This window comes from Myzus persicae, unplaced genomic scaffold (genome assembly GCF_001856785.1).
Source record: "Myzus persicae strain clone G006 unplaced genomic scaffold, MPER_G0061.0, whole genome shotgun sequence".
NCBI lineage: Eukaryota > Metazoa > Arthropoda > Insecta > Hemiptera > Aphididae > Myzus > Myzus persicae.
The window spans coordinates 3,261-22,404 of record NW_019103937.1 but is presented as its reverse complement, the minus strand read 5'-3'; the positions used below and the strand labels follow the sequence as shown (position 1 = coordinate 22,404).

General features: G+C 26.6%; 3 protein-coding genes across 6 annotated transcripts; 2 read left to right on the top strand and 1 right to left on the bottom strand.

The window, feature by feature from the left end:
* Window positions 1-1,019: 1,019 nt before the first annotated feature.
* LOC111036657 (UBX domain-containing protein 1) lies at window positions 1,020-4,745 on the bottom strand. Of its 2 annotated transcripts, XM_022318770.1 has the most exons (8): window positions 4,504-4,745; window positions 4,367-4,420; window positions 4,055-4,177; window positions 3,625-3,876; window positions 3,342-3,564; window positions 2,755-2,935; window positions 1,783-1,862; window positions 1,020-1,262 (listed from the first exon to the last, which is right to left on the bottom strand). In XM_022318770.1, exons 1-7 carry the CDS (start codon window positions 4,557-4,559, stop codon window positions 1,798-1,800), a joined length of 954 nt encoding a protein of 317 aa, XP_022174462.1. In that variant the 5' UTR covers window positions 4,560-4,745; the 3' UTR covers window positions 1,020-1,262; window positions 1,783-1,797. The 2 variants fall into 2 exon arrangements, with proteins under 2 accessions (XP_022174462.1, XP_022174463.1); XM_022318771.1 differs by lacking the exon at window positions 1,783-1,862 and having other exon boundaries at window positions 1,126-1,262; window positions 4,504-4,743.
* Window positions 4,746-4,915: 170 nt separating this feature from the next.
* On the top strand, window positions 4,916-9,008 carry LOC111036658. Of its 3 annotated transcripts, XM_022318773.1 has the most exons (5): window positions 4,916-5,137; window positions 5,218-5,251; window positions 6,734-6,846; window positions 7,577-7,726; window positions 8,818-9,008. In XM_022318773.1, exons 4-5 carry the CDS (start codon window positions 7,602-7,604, stop codon window positions 8,999-9,001), a joined length of 309 nt encoding a protein of 102 aa, XP_022174465.1. In that variant the 5' UTR covers window positions 4,916-5,137; window positions 5,218-5,251; window positions 6,734-6,846; window positions 7,577-7,601; the 3' UTR covers window positions 9,002-9,008. The 3 variants fall into 3 exon arrangements, with proteins under 3 accessions (XP_022174465.1, XP_022174466.1, XP_022174464.1); XM_022318774.1 differs by lacking the exons at window positions 4,916-5,137; window positions 5,218-5,251 and adding an exon at window positions 6,541-6,661 and having other exon boundaries at window positions 7,590-7,726; XM_022318772.1 differs by lacking the exons at window positions 4,916-5,137; window positions 5,218-5,251 and adding an exon at window positions 6,544-6,661.
* A 26-nt stretch (window positions 9,009-9,034) lies between these two features.
* LOC111036656 lies at window positions 9,035-18,445 on the top strand. Its single transcript, XM_022318769.1, has 10 exons — window positions 9,035-9,162; window positions 9,691-10,108; window positions 10,172-10,367; window positions 10,798-10,973; window positions 12,051-12,200; window positions 13,408-16,056; window positions 16,828-16,979; window positions 17,071-17,156; window positions 17,825-17,988; window positions 18,353-18,445. The coding sequence occupies exons 1-10, from the start codon at window positions 9,080-9,082 to the stop codon at window positions 18,437-18,439; spliced, it is 4,161 nt and encodes a 1,386-aa protein (XP_022174461.1). The 5' UTR covers window positions 9,035-9,079; the 3' UTR covers window positions 18,440-18,445.
* Window positions 18,446-19,144: the final 699 nt, after the last annotated feature.

Below are 19,144 nucleotides of genomic sequence, written 5' to 3'. Positions count from 1 at the left end.
TGAGTGTAAATGTAATACTAACTAACAATCAAAAGCTACCTATACCGATTTTCTTAAGACCAGCAATCCTTTGCATTCTATTTTCAAAATAATTCTGTAGAATACCTTATTTATGGGATAATTCTTTGTGATACAGCGTCTGCTCAGTTGTCGTCTAAATGGCAACATCATTTTTATCAATACAAATTGAATAAAATATGATTAAACTGTATAATTACATACAATTTAACGTAATGGGGGACGAGGTGACCGAGTGGTCTGACTCTTCCGCCGCGACGCAGCCGGTCGCGGTTCGATCCTTGGCCACCGGGCGGCATTTTTCTCCTGACAAGTTGCGGTGACCGGAGATCAAGTGCTGCCATCCCCCACCCCCGGGGCATGGCAGAAACCTACGGGTGCCCCATTCGAAATTCTGCCAAAACAAACACACACGTGTTCCCCCCTACCGTACCAAAAACCTACAAACCATCAATACAAAAAAACCTACAATACCTACTAATAGCTAATGGCCACAGTTGCCGGGCTCAGGATCATTAAAAAAAAAAAAAAAATTTAACGTAATATGAGTAATATAGGCACACAGCAATAGTTGAATAAAATATTACAGACATTTGACCTCTTAAGATGTTTGAGATTTACTACAATTAGACAAATATTGTCATGAATATAGAATGTTATAAATGGTTTACTTTTAGTAGTTATTTTGTATGAATTATTCAAAGTGATCGAAATTAAAACTAGTTTAATATGTATGGCAACTTCTGATGATTTTGTGTTTACATTGTTCATTTTTCATTTTTCATTGACAGTGAATGATGTCTTTTTATACGATCTTCTAAAGTGAAGTGTGGACTAAGCTTATTTGTATTTATTAAAATTCTACTCAAACCTCTATTATACTTCACATTATCAGATTATTTATTACTCAAACTTACTAAATTATACAGTATCATAAATTATTTAAGTGTAAGAAGAGCAATATAATCAATGTACATACACATAAATAAGAAACAATTGCATAACAAACTTTAAAAATGAAAATCTTTATTTACCTTTATGGTAATATACTTTAAACACTATTTTTTAATCCATATTATACATTAGAGTAAACAATTAACCAATCAGTTTCATTGTGCTTACAAAAAAAACTTGATTTATTATAAAAATTTCAGAAGATAGATATTATAAAAATAATAATTATTAATTTGAATAATTTCATTGTTGAGGCTTAGTCAATATTATAACAGCACTTGGTACCAAACCTAAAAAAGATAAACAATAAGAAATTAATAAAAAATAATTTTTTTTTAGTTTTAGGAACAAATGCACTTTACCATCTTAATAGTTTTTTTTCTTTTTGGACACAATATAATAGTGAGTAAAGAACAATTATGCAATAGAATTTGTAGCTTAGACTTAGTTCAATGTTTAAGTGTTTTGAATTTCCCCGATTTGTTTGCATACAGAATAACCTTGTTAATTTAAGTATAAAAAGGAGTTGAGACTTTTAGAGGCTCCAGCCAAGGGAAAGCATAAGCTTCAAAACTTAGTTTTAACAATAAAAAAAATCATTTGTGTACTTAAAGTTACATATAGAGAACGACAATTTATTTTTGATTTTGTGAGGGGTGGTAAAATGCATTTTAGTTTAATTTTTTTTACAGTGCCTATTGTATAAGCCTTTGTAACTACAAAAAATCATAATAATATACAAGGTGCATGATCACCACCATTATTCAAATTCTGATTTTTGGAATTTTTAAGTATACTCAAAGACCATACTTTCAATTTCTTCTTTTACTTAAGCAGTATCCTGTGGTGATACAAACTTCTGCTTTTCAAATGAGAACACTCCTCTTTTGCTGTAAATTAATAAGTGGATAATTTTTTTGAAAATGTTGGTGTAACACATTTTACATGCGATTCAGAGTTTCTTAGTTATTAAAATGTTAGTATTAAACTGGTTTTACATAAATATAAGATAGACATAAAATTGTATTTAGTATTTATTATACTTGGGCCATTTTTACAAATTATTTATATCAATGACTACAATTTTCAAATCACCATATCCTTCATATCTTATAAACTCATTATTATGGACCTTTTATCCTTAGAACTTAAAGTTAAATAACCCAAAAATTTTGATTTTGATACGCCAAGAATTTTAGAAAAATTATCTATTGTATAATTTATACTTGAATAGGGGTGTTCTCATTTGAGAAAAAGAAGTTTGTATATAAACAGAACACTCCTTAAGTAGTACAAAAAATCTCAAGAATTTGAAAATATGGTCTTAAAGTATACTTAAAAATTAAAAAATCAGATTTTGAATAACTGCATTGCTGAAGAAAAAAGGGGTGAGCATGCTTGGTGAATCACCCTGTGTAAGAAAAATATTATGAATATATTTTTGGATACAAGCAACTATTAACTAAATAAAAATGTATTTGCTTAATATTTTAATCATAAAAGAAGATAATTTATATTTTATATGAAAGTAATTTAAATATATAATACATATATATATTAAAATAGGAAATAAATATAATTATGAATGCTAATTTGTCATAATTATTACCAATAAAAAGACAGTTCACAGAAAGCATTCAATATTATAATAAAACAAAATTTAACAGAATATCAAAACACTTTTATTTATAATTTAATTGAAAGCATAATTAAATTTATAAACTGTTATATTTTACAAATTGAGCATTGAACTAATAAAATATGATATAATGTTGATATTACCTAATTGATCAAGTGGTTTTTCATAATCATCACTAGTAAATACTTTTCGTGGAAAGCTAGTCATGAGACAGAAAGGAGCATCACCATCAGAACGATTTAGTTCAATATAAACTCTTACAGCAGCCATCATTTCTTTAACATTAAATGTTTGGACAATCGTTTGACCATTTGTAAGACGAATCTAAATACAAATAAATATTCATTCAAATTAAAACTGAATAAACTAGAAAAAATATAATCAATAATATAATCAGATAAGATATTACTTTGAATAATAAATTATATGTGGTTGTAAATAAGTCTGTTTTTGGTATCTACAACTATCAGCTGGTTTGACCAATATTTCTAGTCGTCAACAGGCATATTAATAATGTTTGCCAATAATAATACTGAAGTTAAGTAAAAATTGAAGTATTAAATAAATATGGCCAAATGTTTTACTCATAATAAACTTTGAAAACATAAACTTTAAATAATAATTTATGTTTTTACATTTTTTTTTATAGAACTAAAGGATTGATTGTCAACTGAATGCAATAAGCAATAACTAAAATATAAAAAGTAATATGTATATTAAGCAAGTCAACCTGTAATTTTGTTTCCGTATAATCTTTTGTTTGTTTTTGAGGACTCACAGCCACTGGTAAAGTTTGTTTTGGTTGTCCTTCTGCTGGAGCTTGACCATACAATCTTTTCCTAGCTAATTTATCTGCTTCTATTTGAGCTTTTACTCGATCACGAGCAACTTTTTCTTCTTGTTTTTCACGTTTTCTTTCATCCATAATTTTTTTTATGTTTTCATCTTCAAGCCTAAGCAAAACAATTTTTTATGAATAGTACATAACATTTTAACTACACTAATCATTTTACTTTTTCTTAGCAGCAGCCATCTCTTTTCCAGAGCGAATTCGAATTTTTTCTCTTTCTAATTCTTCTTCTTTTTCTTTAGCTTCGCGTTCCTTACGCTTTTCCTTTAAACGTTCTTCCAGTTTTTTCATTTGTTCTTTTTTTTCATCTTCAGTTAACGGTTTCTTTTCTTCTGTTGATTCTGCAAAATTGCTATGACCTGATTTCATAGCATGATATTCTAGTGCAGTAGTATCAGCAAATAATTTGTTACAGCTAGAAACAAAGTTTTCAATATTGGTTGTTATCAGAAATATCTTAGGTAACCTTCGAATAAAAATGATTGAAATAGAGTAGGAACCTAATTTATTTGAGATTATAAATTACAAATTAAGATGTATCTTAATTTATGCTCAAAATTTTAAATCAATGCAATTTAAATTAATTATCTTACTCTTCGCATTTGTATGATTTAGCTACTGTTGAAGATGAGGAATTCGTATCTGACTTAGTGTTTGAAGTAGAACCTTCTTGAGAAGTTGATGGTCCCATTTCATTATCATTGTGTGCCAATAACCTTTAAAGATAAATAATATGTTAGTATGTAACTATAGTATGTAAAAAGAAGTCATTCAAAATTATTGGATTGGTAGCATTTTAATCTATTAATTAAAGATACAATTTTTAGTAGTTCCTAAGAAATGAAGTTGTATGTTTAATATTTTATTATATCGCTGATACAGCGATACAAATGAATAGTTCTTACCACTCCATAGCATGTTCGACCCCTTGATTTCCCGTCATTGTAACACTCTTTTCGCTGTAACAAAGCATGTCGAAAAAATAAATTAGAAACGTTTACAAACAAGCAGTTACAACTCTTAAGAGTATGAATAAACGTACGCTTTTTCTTTCGGGAAACCCATGTCAATGAGAATCTGAACGGTTTCCTGAGACATGATTCAATGAGTTATTAACGGCAGGAATATAATAAAATAGAGAACACTGAATACAACTCGTCCTGCTTTTATATAATCAGAATGATAATCGAGATTCTAAAACATTTCATGTGTCGGCATTAATAAAATAAATTATTAAACTGAACACTGAAGCCGGGATTCAGTCGACTTCGGGGTTCAATTATTGAAGATCGATGTTTTGTTTCCGTAACTCGTACAGATAAAGCCGAAATCAGGTATTTGATTTTATTTCCGTCAATAGCTTCATACTTGTCGATATTGCCACAGAACAAAAAACAGATTAAATTGATAATACCGCCAAAGATAACGCAAATTGGGATGGAAATCTTAGTTCTCCGTTTTCCAAGTTTCTACTCGTTCTGCCAACGGCCGTAATCTGGCGGTTCCAACATTTCTTTTTAATAAGGAAATCCGTTTTCCACATAATAATATTATTTATTTGAATATTTCCATGTTATAATTGTGGCTGCCGAGTGCCGGTTAGGCGTATTTCGTAGTTAGGAAGTTATGAATGTTAATTGTTATTTGTTAAACACAAATCGCGGTAAATAAGTGCTGTATGTATAAAATAATATTTATATGTGTATTATCATTATGTATTGTATATAATAATAATATCTGTTGAACGGGTCACCAGGGTACTATTAATTTGTTACTGTAACAGTTATCAGGTAAATTATTTAATTAAAAATTAAACATATTAATACTAATTGGAACATTAATGCATCGTATTTTTAATTTTACCTGTATTTATCGGCCTTTTTTTAACGTTGAATTTTTATGTCTCGATCTTTTTTCCTAGAATTATTAATTTTTGAACATTTTGGTAGTTTACCGGTAACACGTACAAACCTATCGGTATTTGGAAAAATTAGCTTTAATTAGATTTGTCCCTCAAAAACATAATATTTATTGACATTGGCGTACCGTATTATTATATAATAATAATTAATAGTTATACCTCAATGATCGATGACTCTGAGCTTAAATAACTTGTTTAAATTGTGTTAGTAAATTGATAAAAATAAAATAATTGTTCATGCTTGAAGCAGTGACAGTGAAAAATAAATTACTAAAAAAACCAAATGCAGAGATTGTATTTAATGTTGATTGTGTTCTTGTTACAATTTGACTAATACGACAGTTATATTTTTAGTTAAATTTATTTTGTAACTTATTCATATTTCATAGCTCACAAATTTATATTAATTTTGCCATTCATACAAGTGCCATGTGAGAGAGTTTTTTCAAAAGCAATTATTATAAAAATAAAACTAAGCACGAATAACTAGAGAGCCTAGATAATTATTTTCTATGATTAACCATGAAGATAGAACATTAGTGACTATATAGTGTAATGGCTGTATAAAATTATGGGCATATGTACATTATTTATTTACTATGGCTATGGTTTTAACGTAGGTACTTATGTAGTTATACGTGCTAAAACAATGAAGAAGTCAGAATTTGGCGGTCAGACTTAGTTTTAAAGTAATAGCTAATTGAAATTTATATTTTCATATACATCCGTCGTTGCCACTCGCTCGCTGCTCTCACTCGGACAATAAATTAAAATAGAAAACATCTCTCGACTTATTTGTAGAATCACTTTGGATGGGTCTCGGACTTCGAGTAGCTAAAACTTCATAACTCATTCCGACCGCTAAATTCTGACTTCAGTATCGTTTTTAGTTAGGTACTTAACTACTTGAAATAGGTACGTATTAAAATAAATAAAATTTGTTAATTTTTTTTTGCACCATCGTTCGTAATTTGTCAAAATACGTAAGTTTCAAAAAAAATTATGGGTCACTTAAGTGAATTTATGTCATATTATTATTTGCTCAAACATGATATCTAAAATCTAAATAAATATTTGATTCCGATTTCTGAACGGCGGTACTTTGATTGTTCTATGGCGGTACGCTTCCTCCAATCAACCAAATGTATGGTATAAACCGATTTCTTATCAATGGTAATACTTACGCTATCGGGTATTCAGGCCACACTCCAGTTTCTATATTCTATCCGTTGACTTCTAAAGTCTGAAATATCAGAATCAATAATTGTTGAATTTCATTGTAATAAAATATATATATTTCTATTGTACCTATATTAAATAAAGTATAATACCAAATTATTACTTATTTTAGAAAAATTTATTTCTCTGAGGACTCGATTCACGTTTGGCAATTACAGAGTTGGTGTCACTACGATTTAAGTCCGTTCTTTCAAGAATCAAGGTTCAGTTTATAATTGCTCTTAAGTATGTTTCATAATTCAATTTTGGTACTTTCCATTATTTATTTATTTCTAAAAACTTAAAACACAATTTATTTATTGGTATCAGTAAGTAAAACATATCTGTTCCTTCAAATATCGCGTCTTATATTTGCCTGCATATGGTTAAAACATGGGTACATTTAGTATATTTAAAGTAAATAATACCTAGTAAACAATATATGGTTAAACTTTAACTGTTAAAGTAATCATAGATTAGTATGTGCCATGTGATTTACAGTAAAAGATCATTCAATTTTTTTACAAAAATTTATAATTTCAGTTATCAATATTTCAAATAATATGAAAATGCAAGGTTAGTTAATAATTATTTTCAATGTTTTGATATAGGTTCAAATTAAAATTTAAGATGTTTTTTTAAGAGCACTTTAGGTGCAAGCAATTACAAGTTATTATAAGTTATTATAAGTACTTTAATAATAGGTATCTCAACTTAAACTTGTTATCAAAACTATAATTTTATTGCTGGATACCTACGTTAAAAAAATATTAACAATACCTATTTTTATTAATAAATAATAATCCAAAATTATAAACTTAGGTACTCATGATACCACTAAAAAGTGATAGGTAATTTTAATGAATCCCAAATGAAGCAGTAAATTATTAAGTGTTTAGAAAATAAAATATACCTATTCTTATTATTCATTAATTATCTAAATCTTATATTATTTTGTTATTGTTATTATTTGAAGATTTCCAACTTAGGCACTCTCTTAAATGGCATTTGAAACTAAAAATTCTGGTAAGCCAAGACAAGTGAGGGGTACTACTGCATATAAATATCGAAATTTGTATGTGTTTGGTGTATTGGCTGTCAGTGGACTTAGTTGGTTCCTGTTTGAGTGAGTTTTTATATATTTATATAATATTTGATTAATTTTGAATTTGAGAGCTAATGTTACATCAGACTTTTTATCAACTACCATCCTAATTCAAACTTTAAATTATCATTAATGAAAAAACAAATCTATTCTTTGAATACTCATTAATAATGCATATTCATTTAAAATAAGTATTTTACTTGAAATGATGAAATTAAGTATGTAAGTTATCATTTAAAAATCATAATTGAACTGCCACTGTGGGGTTTCAGTAACTACTAAGGGGAAATAATTAAGGATAAAATAAAATGTTAGAATTGCATGTGATGTAAGTATTTACTTAAATTTTTTACAATCAGAATATTTTTATGACATGTGTTCTTTAGTGGTAACACTAATAACTGTCGTAGAAAAGAAAGCTAAAACTTAACCAAAAATATACTTATTACAATAAAAAGTTTATTAAACACCTACTTAAAAACATTTAATTATTCATCGGTTTATTTTATCCAATTTATTAAAAAAACTAGTAAAATTAGAACCCCATAAACTTCATGCCTACACACGTAATATATTTGATATTTGATTACCTATATTGTAAACATTTTTTTTTATAAATTAAGTGTTTTGAAAAAAAAATTAAGACATTTAAATATAATAATATTGGTTGTAATTGTATATTAAGAGGACGTCCCGATATCAGCGAATTTTTGGTTTTCTCTCTCAACATAGACAAAAAGCAAAATCATTTTTGTTTTTCAGTAATTTTGGTATAAAATCACTCATTACAAAAATAATAAGGATAATAATTGTAATTTGTAATATTTAATTTTTATGCTTCAGATTACTAAAAAATTATAAATAACAATTGTACGTAAATAAGTTGTATTGTATGTGTAATATGTTGTACATGGGTCCAAAGAAGAAACAATGATTGTGCAAAAATTATGTATTGTTTCATTTTAGATCACAGAGTAACATTGATAACACTGCACATAAATTTATTTTTAATTTTAATTTATTTTTCCTTATATCTAATAATTATAACTAGATTTATCATTATTCATTATGAAATTGCATATATTTATTCAATTTTTTTTTTGTTGTTATAGACAATTGCCATCTACTAAAAAACTAAATGAACAAATCAAAAATGGTTATTGGGATCGTACAGCAGAAGAAAATTATAGATTAGAAATGATTAAAAATAATTTCAATCCTGATACAAAGAATCTAAAGCAAAGAAAAGAAGAAGTTATGTCGAAAAAGGATGAATTTTCACCAATAAAAATATAATTTAATATTTTCTTTTAGTTTATTTGTTTATTTGTAATTAATCATAGTCTTTAAAAGTATTTATATTACAATTTTAAAATGAATTTATTTTCTCAATCTAAATTAACATTAAAATTAAAAAAGCAAAACAGTAACAGTACATTATCTACTGATTCTACAAAGTAAATAAAACCATTTATTATTACTTATGAAAAATACAAGCGCTTTTCGGTTATCTTTCCACAACTTCACAGTTCTAAAATTTTTGGATTGTTCGTAATAACAATATTAACTATCATTCATCCATTGGCGATCGGATAAAAAACTCTGGATAAATAATTGAGCACTAAATAGTCAACTGTAAATATAATTTTGTGGTTCCTGCCGTCTTACCCAAATGTCAGCCGTGCGAAATTGGACATATAAAAACAAAACGGGACAAACAATACTAAAAATACAACTAAAGTTATCTTTTTTTTTTTTTAACTATACAATTTTTTTAGTTTTGTTTTTTATACTATTTTTATCATAAACACATCCACATATTGTATTAAATGTTATACATATTTAATATTGATATTATAACCTAGTTAATTAGTTGGTTAGTCAACCCAATAATCTTGAAAATATGATACCTGTGAGTGGTGGGAAAATAACCGAAATAAAAATAAGGCACCAAAATAAATTTGAATTATTTTACTTTTTTTCAGTAAATGCCAAGATTTAACAAGTGATTCTGAAAAATTTGAGTGTAATAATTTTCCAAATAATAGCGTGTTATCTGAAAATGATAGTTTTGTAGAAATATTGCATACTGTACATCCTCAGAATGAAAAAATAACCATGTCGCAAAGCGTTTTTAAGACTTCTCCAGTTCGAAATGTACCTGATGTCATAAATGAAAGTAAACAATGTCCAGTTTGTTTACAAATGATTGATCTCAAACATTTCATTAATCATGTTAAATCTTGTGGTACATCACATAATTTATCATCTGAAGTACTGATAAAAGCTGTAGATCTTCAAGAGCGTCAAGCCGCTGAAAGAGAAGCATTGGGACTACCCAAATTAACTAAAAATAAAGATGTTAAATTTAAAAAAAAGTGTACTAAACAAACAAAGTTGAAGGTATAATATATATATTTTTAATGTATCAAATATAATATTAAAATAACTTTTATTATATTTTAGATTGGAAGTGATTCTAATTTTGATTTGGCTATTGCAATGTCTATGTCCTTACAAGAGTCCAAAGAAGCTGAAATTATAAAAGAATCTGAAAACCTTTTAGAAGCAGGCTTAGAAACCGAGGCCATAGAAAAAAGGAAGACATTGGAAAGCTTTGGTTTTTTATCAAATCAGCCAATTAAATCTAAATCTAAAAATTGTTAGTATTTTTAAATAAAACATTAGCTTGTAAAACTAATTTCAGACAATTATGCTACTTGATAAGTTCACAGTTAAAAAAAAAAAAATTTAATTGATCTAACCTATACCTAATCAATAATTAAAGTTTGGTATACTTAAAATGATGTTAAAAACATTAATATTACAATTCTATATCATATTAATTTATGAGTTAAACCAAAATTATTTATTATGGCTGAATATTTTTTATGGTTATTGAAAGTTTTCCTAATATTATGTCAATGTTTAAATACAATTAATATATTTTATTACAATAATAATTGTAAATTAGTTCAGTTATAGTTTTTAAAATTGGTTCATGATATCAAAAAAAAAACTGTTATTTTCTCATCACTAATTTATGTATTTTATATTTAAATGTATATTTATTTTGAATTATATGTTTACAGTTTATAAAACCAATTCTTTGTTATTCAAGCAAACACAAGAAGATCGTCAGAAAAGAATTACTGAAAAAGTAGCAATGATTCTTATAGACTGTGATACCTTATCACCAGAAACATCTTTAAATGACTGTCCCAATATAAAATTAAGATCCAAATATTTAAACAAAATAAGAAATGCTGTAAGTTATTATTGTTGAGATTAATACATACTATATAGTCTAATTTATAAAGATATTAATACTTAAAAGATTATTAAGTACTTGAGAGACTGAACATTCAAAATTTAGTAATTAAAAAATAATTGCAATTTTACACAAGTATAATTAATTGAGATTTAAAATGAAAAGACTATTAACATTTCTACATACTATTCTAAATTTATAATAATCCTTAATATTGTTTTTATTTTAAAGTTTTTAAATTCCTTGTATCTTCAATGATGTGATATATTTAACTGGTTATTATTGATATAAAAGTTAATATTAAAAAACTGAGGAACTCATGTCTCTCTCTACTGTGTTTTAGTTTTAGGGCTGTTTCACACGGACGTGTATGATATGTCAACGTGAAACAGACCTTAGACTATATGTCGTGTAGGTATGTGATTATTGTAGTAGTCCAATCTAATGACCGTGATAAATTAAAATTTGATGATGAATCAATGTGAGAGAGTAAATTGCCTGTTAAGTGGATCAGAATTTATTTATAAGAATAGTTTATCTTATACTATGTTTATATAGTTGGTATTTTCTTTATTTGAATAATTCATCTCATTTTTGCCAAAAATGTTTCATAAAAACTTAATTCAATTCAGATCTACCGTAAAATGTGGTAGATATAGAAAATGTTTGTAGTTAATAGCTTTATTAACAACTCAAATTATAAATAAAAAGATTGAAAGCCTAAATATACATAAAATTGTATTGTGCATTGAATATAATTATACATTTGATGGCTAAACATTTCCAAGACTGACAAATATTTTTTAAATCAGGTGCAACAAAATAACTATAATTGATTCTTATTAATTGTTTAAATATCAAATTTTGTTAAAAATTGTGACTGTTTTCTATACTGTTAAAACAAGATCAGATTTTCTAACAGAAACCATTCTAAATGTTGATGGTTAAATTAATTTTTATACTCCTTGAGTGATGACAGATTAAAAAAAAACACATAATTGTTAAAGCTAAACATTTTGAATGTTCATATGAATTAACATGTATTATGAAAAATTATATTTTTTATTTGCATAGGATTGTAAACTCTGGAAAAAATCATTACTTGAAGAAAATGATGTATTTGAATTTTATGTGAAAATTGTGTCCAAGTTCATTAGCCCCAGTGAAACCAATGGCCTACAAAATATTGTTCGATTTCCTGTGTATGAAAATACTATAAAACAGGTAATTGTAAATTCAATATTATACTTCATTTTCATACAAGTTTTATTATTTGTGTTGGTTTAACCAGCCTATGAGTTATTTCTTAAAAGCAATTCTGCACTATATACATAGACATACACTATATACCTGCACTGTATACATACTCCCCTATTTTTCTGCAGACCTATTTATCATGAAAACTAAATTAATGTTGCATATTAATTTTAATATTAAATAGGTATAATAATTATAATTACCATGGATATTGTTTTATCCGAAAGAAATTATTAGAAAACAATTTAAAAACAACCGAAAGTTGAGTCTCATAATAATAAATAATAATAGTTTATTGTCAAATAAATATTTTACATAAGATAACAAAACTAAAAATAAAACAATTTATGACACCGCCCCAAAAGCATAGCTTGTGGTGGGCGCTGCAAGTTCAATACAACACAAAAATGTTACAATTTATTATTATAATATTTATATTATTACTTAGGTACGTATTACATTATACAACAAACATATGTCGTATAGATAAATATAATAGGAAGAAAATACAATTACAAGTTTTTATTTATAATATAATATGATTCAGATTCAGATGTTTTAAATATTTTTTATAATGATACTTATTTGTATATGATAATAAATAAATATTAATACATAAACGAACACTGCCATTAATAACCGTTTTTCTACCAAATTCCTTATTTGTTACTGGTATATTCAGATTTTCTGATTATTGTAGACGTGTTTGATAGTTATGTGACGGGTAATAATTTTTTAGATCAACATTAAAAATATAATTAAATATATTTCATATAAATAGGCCAATTTGGTTTCTTCCATTTAGTGTACTGTAAAGGTCATCAACGTGAAAATCATACAATTTCAATAGAATAAATCTCAACAGTGAGTTTAATGTAATAATAAGGGAATTTAAAAGAAACTTTGATGCATTTCCCCAAACAACAATACCATAGCTAATAATAGATTGGACATGTGCTAAATAGACTGTAAACAAGGTGTTGGTGTTGAGGATATCTTTTAACAATTTAAATTTATAAAACAACTTTTGTACTATTAACAATGAACAAATTTTTAAAAGCCTGCTCTAGGGTTAATAATCATACAAATAAGTTATTTTCCTGTACACTAATATATATTTTATTATACTATATTATTTTATTACCACATTACAAATATTTAATATTTTGTTTAGGAACTAAATACTACTGATGAGGAAGTCATTAATACATTACATGCAGTTTTAGATGATTCAAATGTTTTAAATAAACATGTTACAAGTCATAGAATTGTTGAAAATAAAACTATGTCAGAATATTCATCTAAGTGGAAATCAATGATAGGGAGTCAGTTTATGAGTGATATAACTATATTTTCCAAAGATGAACATGAAATTCCTGCTCACATTCTAGTGATTCATGTACAGTGCCCTGATATTCTGAATGACATAATTACAGAAGAATCTGGTACACGTGATTCAAAAAAAATGGTAATGTGGTCTGAGTACAGTTATGAAGCATGCATGGCATTCTTAGAACTAATTTACTCTGGTCAGGAACAATTAATAAGTCCCGAGTACAGAAAAGATTATTTGCATTTAGTAACAAGGTACAATGCTCAAATAGCTGTTAATGACAGTGATGGAAAACATGGATGGTTTTCAGAAGAGTACGATAAGGCATCAAAACGTAAAAGCTCAGAATTATATTCAAATGATAATAAAAGATATAAAGCTCTCAGTCCAGATATGTTTATGATGGATAATACAAGTGAAGAAATAGGTAATATGAGTTCTAATTTTTTAGGAACAACTGTGAATGATGAAAATTCCTTGAGTGTGTTAAAAACTAAAGAGTGGCTGAATAATTGCAATCTAAGTCAACATCACAATTCATCATTCACAGAGAATTTAAACATTAACATTCTACCACAAACTATTTCACCAATGAAGAGCCCAGCTCATTCTTTTCATAGTGCATCAACTGTACATAATATTCAATTATCGCCTACATCTACTCAAAATGATTATCACATGGACTTTGAAAGTAATGATGTTCACGTTAGCCCAACATTAGGTATTACAAAAAGTAATGATGTTCACGTTAGCCCAACATTAGATATTACAAGGGCATCCCCCAAATCACTACCAATCGATGAATCAAGCATGAATGCCGCCTCAATGTTGAATAACATCAAAAACGTTCCTATTGTTTTGGAAAATCCTTCAAAAAAAATGTCAACACTTACTAATTTGTGTAAAGAACCAGAATTAATTACAATCATCAGTGATAGTGACAACGATTCGCTAGATATGGTTTTGTCTCGTTTTAATGGTAAATCTTATGATAGAAATATTAATCTATTAAATGAAAACAATTGTATACCTTTTCAAGCAAGCATTAAGAGAAAAAAAAATTATTTCCCATTTAACTCAGTTGATAAAAGTGATGATGACATTAGTGTTATTGAGTTAAATGACAGTAGCTTAGATTCAGTTCATTCAGTTTGTACAAATATAGTACGTCAAAGAAATTTCAACACTAAATTGGGAAATTCTTTTGTTAACAAGTCCACTATTTCAACACCAAAAACTAAGTCATTCATAAATATTGATGATGAAAGCACTGGAATTTCCACTGTACAAAAGTTTCTTCCCACAAATAGTTCTATTGTTCAAATTCCATCTTCGAGTAATAACAATTTTATAGACCTAATAAATGATAGTAGCTCAGATTCTATCTTTACAATTGATAAAATAAAAAATGACAGTTTATTGACATCTTTTTCAAAATTACCATCGAATAATAATGCTCAACAAAGTTGTCAAAATTCTTCAACTCCCTTTTCAAATGTGTTGAGGAAAACAAATTCTCCAAATCACGACAATGTAACTTCAAAATTTGAAACAAATAATTGTGTTTCGAATGCATCACCATTGAAAGGGGGTGACACATGGTCAAATTCTTCATTTCCAATCAGCAATGGAGATTACTATGCAAACATAAATACAAAAACCAATGAAGATTTAACAAACTCTTCAATCAACACAATTTTACCAAAATGTAGTAATTCAGAATTATTATCTAAATCTACTGAACAATTATTTCAATGTAACGATATCAATATGCCATCAACATTTTTTAACATTTCACAAATCAATAATTTAGAAAACAGTGATAATATCAGCAATACAATATGTTTGGATAAGAAAAATGATTCAGACAAACCTAATTCAGATCTTGAAGGGTTGGAAAATATACTAAAAAAAAATATAATATCACCTGATAATAATTATTTCAATTCCCCAGTAAATATTAAAGAGGTTGTTGATTTAACTACTTGTTTATCGAATGAACACAAGTATTCTTCATTTAGGCCTTATAGTTCTCAAATAGAAACTGTTCAACTTCCTATTACATCCCAAATAACTACATCAAATGAAAAAGATGACGAGCAAAATAAATCAGCCTTTGAACAAATAATTGACGATCCATGGATGGACTATAATGATTGGCAGCCGGTTAATATTAGTCCTCAATATGTGTCTCCAATTTTATTTGAGACTAATTCTACGGTCTTAGTTAATGACTCTGAAGTATTATCAACGCCCTCAAAAATAGCACATCATATTAATATGAACTTACAAACTTCTCCGCCAACTATTTCATGTAACGTTGATATAGTAAATCATCAAATGAAAAATGCAGTAACACCAAATAAATACGGCAGTAGAATAAGTACTCCAAAAAGTTTACGCAGGGTTCAATCAGAATCTCTTATTGGTACAAATGGACAAATAACGCCTTTGCCAAATTACAGTGCAATGAAAACACCAGATTTAAGAGTAAGTATTTCTTTAAGAATGCTGTTAAGAAACTTTGTGTTAACTAGTAACAATTGATCCTAGATACTTATGTCATCAAATTAATCATGTACTTATTATTTCATTACACAGAAGATCTTTGATAGTCCTAGACTAATTTAAACCAATGTCTATGTTGTCTGTATTGTCTTGAATAGTGGAAGTTTTCATAAAGATACTTTAATAAATGTTATTTTACCATCTTTATTTAGAAGTTCTGACAAAAACTTTGGACAAAAGTTAATTTAATTAAAATATTTATTAATGAAAAAATTAGTAATTGTTTCTCAACTTTTATTACAACATTTTTGAATAAATTTGAACAAAACATTATGCTATAAACTTAAGAGGGGTAAAAGTATTTCATATAACAACATTTTTTTGTATATTATTCTTTTTTGAGAATTTGGATAGTTACAAATTTACAATTTATATAGATTGATGTCTAAATAAAAATAAAATTTTATGATAATTATAAATAGTGTATTTAAAAAGAAAATGGAAATAATTAATAGTTAATGCTATTAAAATTCTAGATTTCTTAGTGTTTTTTTTAATTTCAAAAATTTAAATAAAATAAAAAATATGTAGCTACAAATTTATATTTCAAGCTTAGTTTGTAAATGGTTTTAGTTGCATATTTAGATATAGTATACAGCCAGGAATCAATAACAATTTCTTACATTCAGTTTTTTCACTCAAGTTTTTCATGGATAACTAATTTTTTTAAAACATTTTTAATTGTAATTTTAGAAAGAATTTGATCGTTATGGCCTTAAAGATCTCGGAAGGCGTAAAGGAAAACTTATTTTAAGACATATTTATGATGTAACTCATCCTAAATATGATTCTGAAGAAGCAAATCATGTTGGAGACTCTGAACAGTATTCTGATTCTTCAGATAAGTAAGTATATTTTAAGCATTTAAATTTCCATTATTATTTATTAGTTAATAGTATAAACATAATTTATTGTGTTGTACGAATAATATTATAGTTCAGAATCTGAAATTCCTTATTATGAAGATGATGGAAATTATGACGAATTGGAAACTTTTAGTCAAACAAATTTATCAAATAAAAGTAAGTTCTATGAAGACCTACATGTATGTATGTATATTGTATATTGTATATTGTACAATTCTTAAGAAATCACAGAAAATATTTTTTTAACTAATTATAAATATTACTGTAATCATCTTTAATCATTATTTTACTGTAATGTATTATCATTGCTATAGCTTGTGAAATATAAGACACCTATACTCTGTCTCAAACTAGAATAATAATTTTTTTTTGCGCATTGTGTTGAGTGATGCGATTGACGTGTCGAGAACCACGTGATCACGCTAACACTGGTGAGATGGTGGAAGATGTGCAGCACTGACATAAATCGGTTGGCCAACTGATTGTTCTCTTTTGAGACAGAGTATAGTTAAGTCTATAATATATCTCATTCAACTGCTATAATATTAATCAAATTTAAAATAAAATAAAATGTTGTTTTTTATCTATTATCAGTTTAATATATTGTATGTTTAAAATTAGAGCTGTGTTTTGATATGAGCCACATTTGGTCACAATTGTAGTTATTATAAATTGTCATAATGGCTATGTCTTGGGTGATCTATTACCTAATCAAACAAAGCAAATGTAGTTTGTTTCAAAACGATAGCATAAGTTAATGTTTGTACTTAGAAAATTATATGTATTTTGTATACAATTTTTAATCCTAATAAATGTTATTTTAGCTTCAGTAGATATGGGTTTTAAAGATTTGCTCAGAGTCAATGAAGATCTTCATAAAAAGATTTTGTGTTATGAACCTATTTGGATCGAAGAGCTGAAAGAAGATTTAAGACAGTACAATGTTAACATTAGTATGCAAAAACTCATGACATTTTTGGATGATAAAGTAAAATATTTATTACAATTTAGAATTTTAGTTATTATATTAATATACATTTTTTTTTATTAATTATGTAAGTCAAAAAACTGTTTCCTTCATTGATCAAAATCATTTTCATTCTAATTCTTCTATTAATTAATTTAACTACCTATTAATAATTGATTCAATTATTATTGTATGTATGTTTTCCGTGAAAATTTTGATTTCATTAATTTACTAGCGGATGTATATTAGAATAGTATGGACATTTATTGTAAGGTTATCTATTTGAGGATCATCTTATGTACATTATTCAAAATTGTAAATGTTTGTAATTGGTTGACGGTTGTTATGTATATAAATTTAAAGGTTTGTATATTTATCTTTCCAGTGTGTGTCATTCCGTTCAAAATCATTAAATGATCAGAGGAAAAAATCAGTAGCAAAAAAAAATACCAAAAGAAAAAGATTATTTTGAATTATTGAATATTGTTACTGTGTTTTTTACATTTTTTTGTTAGTATAATGTTGGTGTTAAATAAATAATTGATGTATTATAAAATATATTTGTCATTTATTCGTTATAATAAATAATAATAAAAACCAATTACAGGCATAAATAACAATTATAAGCTGTGCAATCGTCATTCATTTTTTGTAGGCAATGTGGAAATATTAAATGTTCTCATCAATTTAGACATTGTGAAATGTTGTTTGTTGAAAATACAAAATATCTGTGCCACTGTTGAGCAGTATCTTAGATACCATTGTATCTTGTATTCTTGTATCAACTATTTCCTGGTATAGTTATAAGAAGTATTGAGCATTTTGTATTGCAATTCATTTCTGGTAGTTGTATTTAATATTTCATAAAACAATTTCATCATAAGATACTCGAGAAATTAAAGTAATACTTTGAAACTTCTAGTTTTTTAACGACTAGTATTAAGCTCATTTTAGGTATGTAATTGTCGTGTAATCACCCTACTATGGAAACATAAAGTATAATTATTAAAGGAGGCAATTAATCATAATTAATAAACATAAATCTTTAAATATGCATATTAACAATTCTTACATAAAAAATTTTTTATTTCAATTCAACACCCAGCTTTAAAATATTTTTCTGTTGTAGATATACATTGGCCGACCACCTGTAAGGTCTAAAAAATTTTGTCGGAAA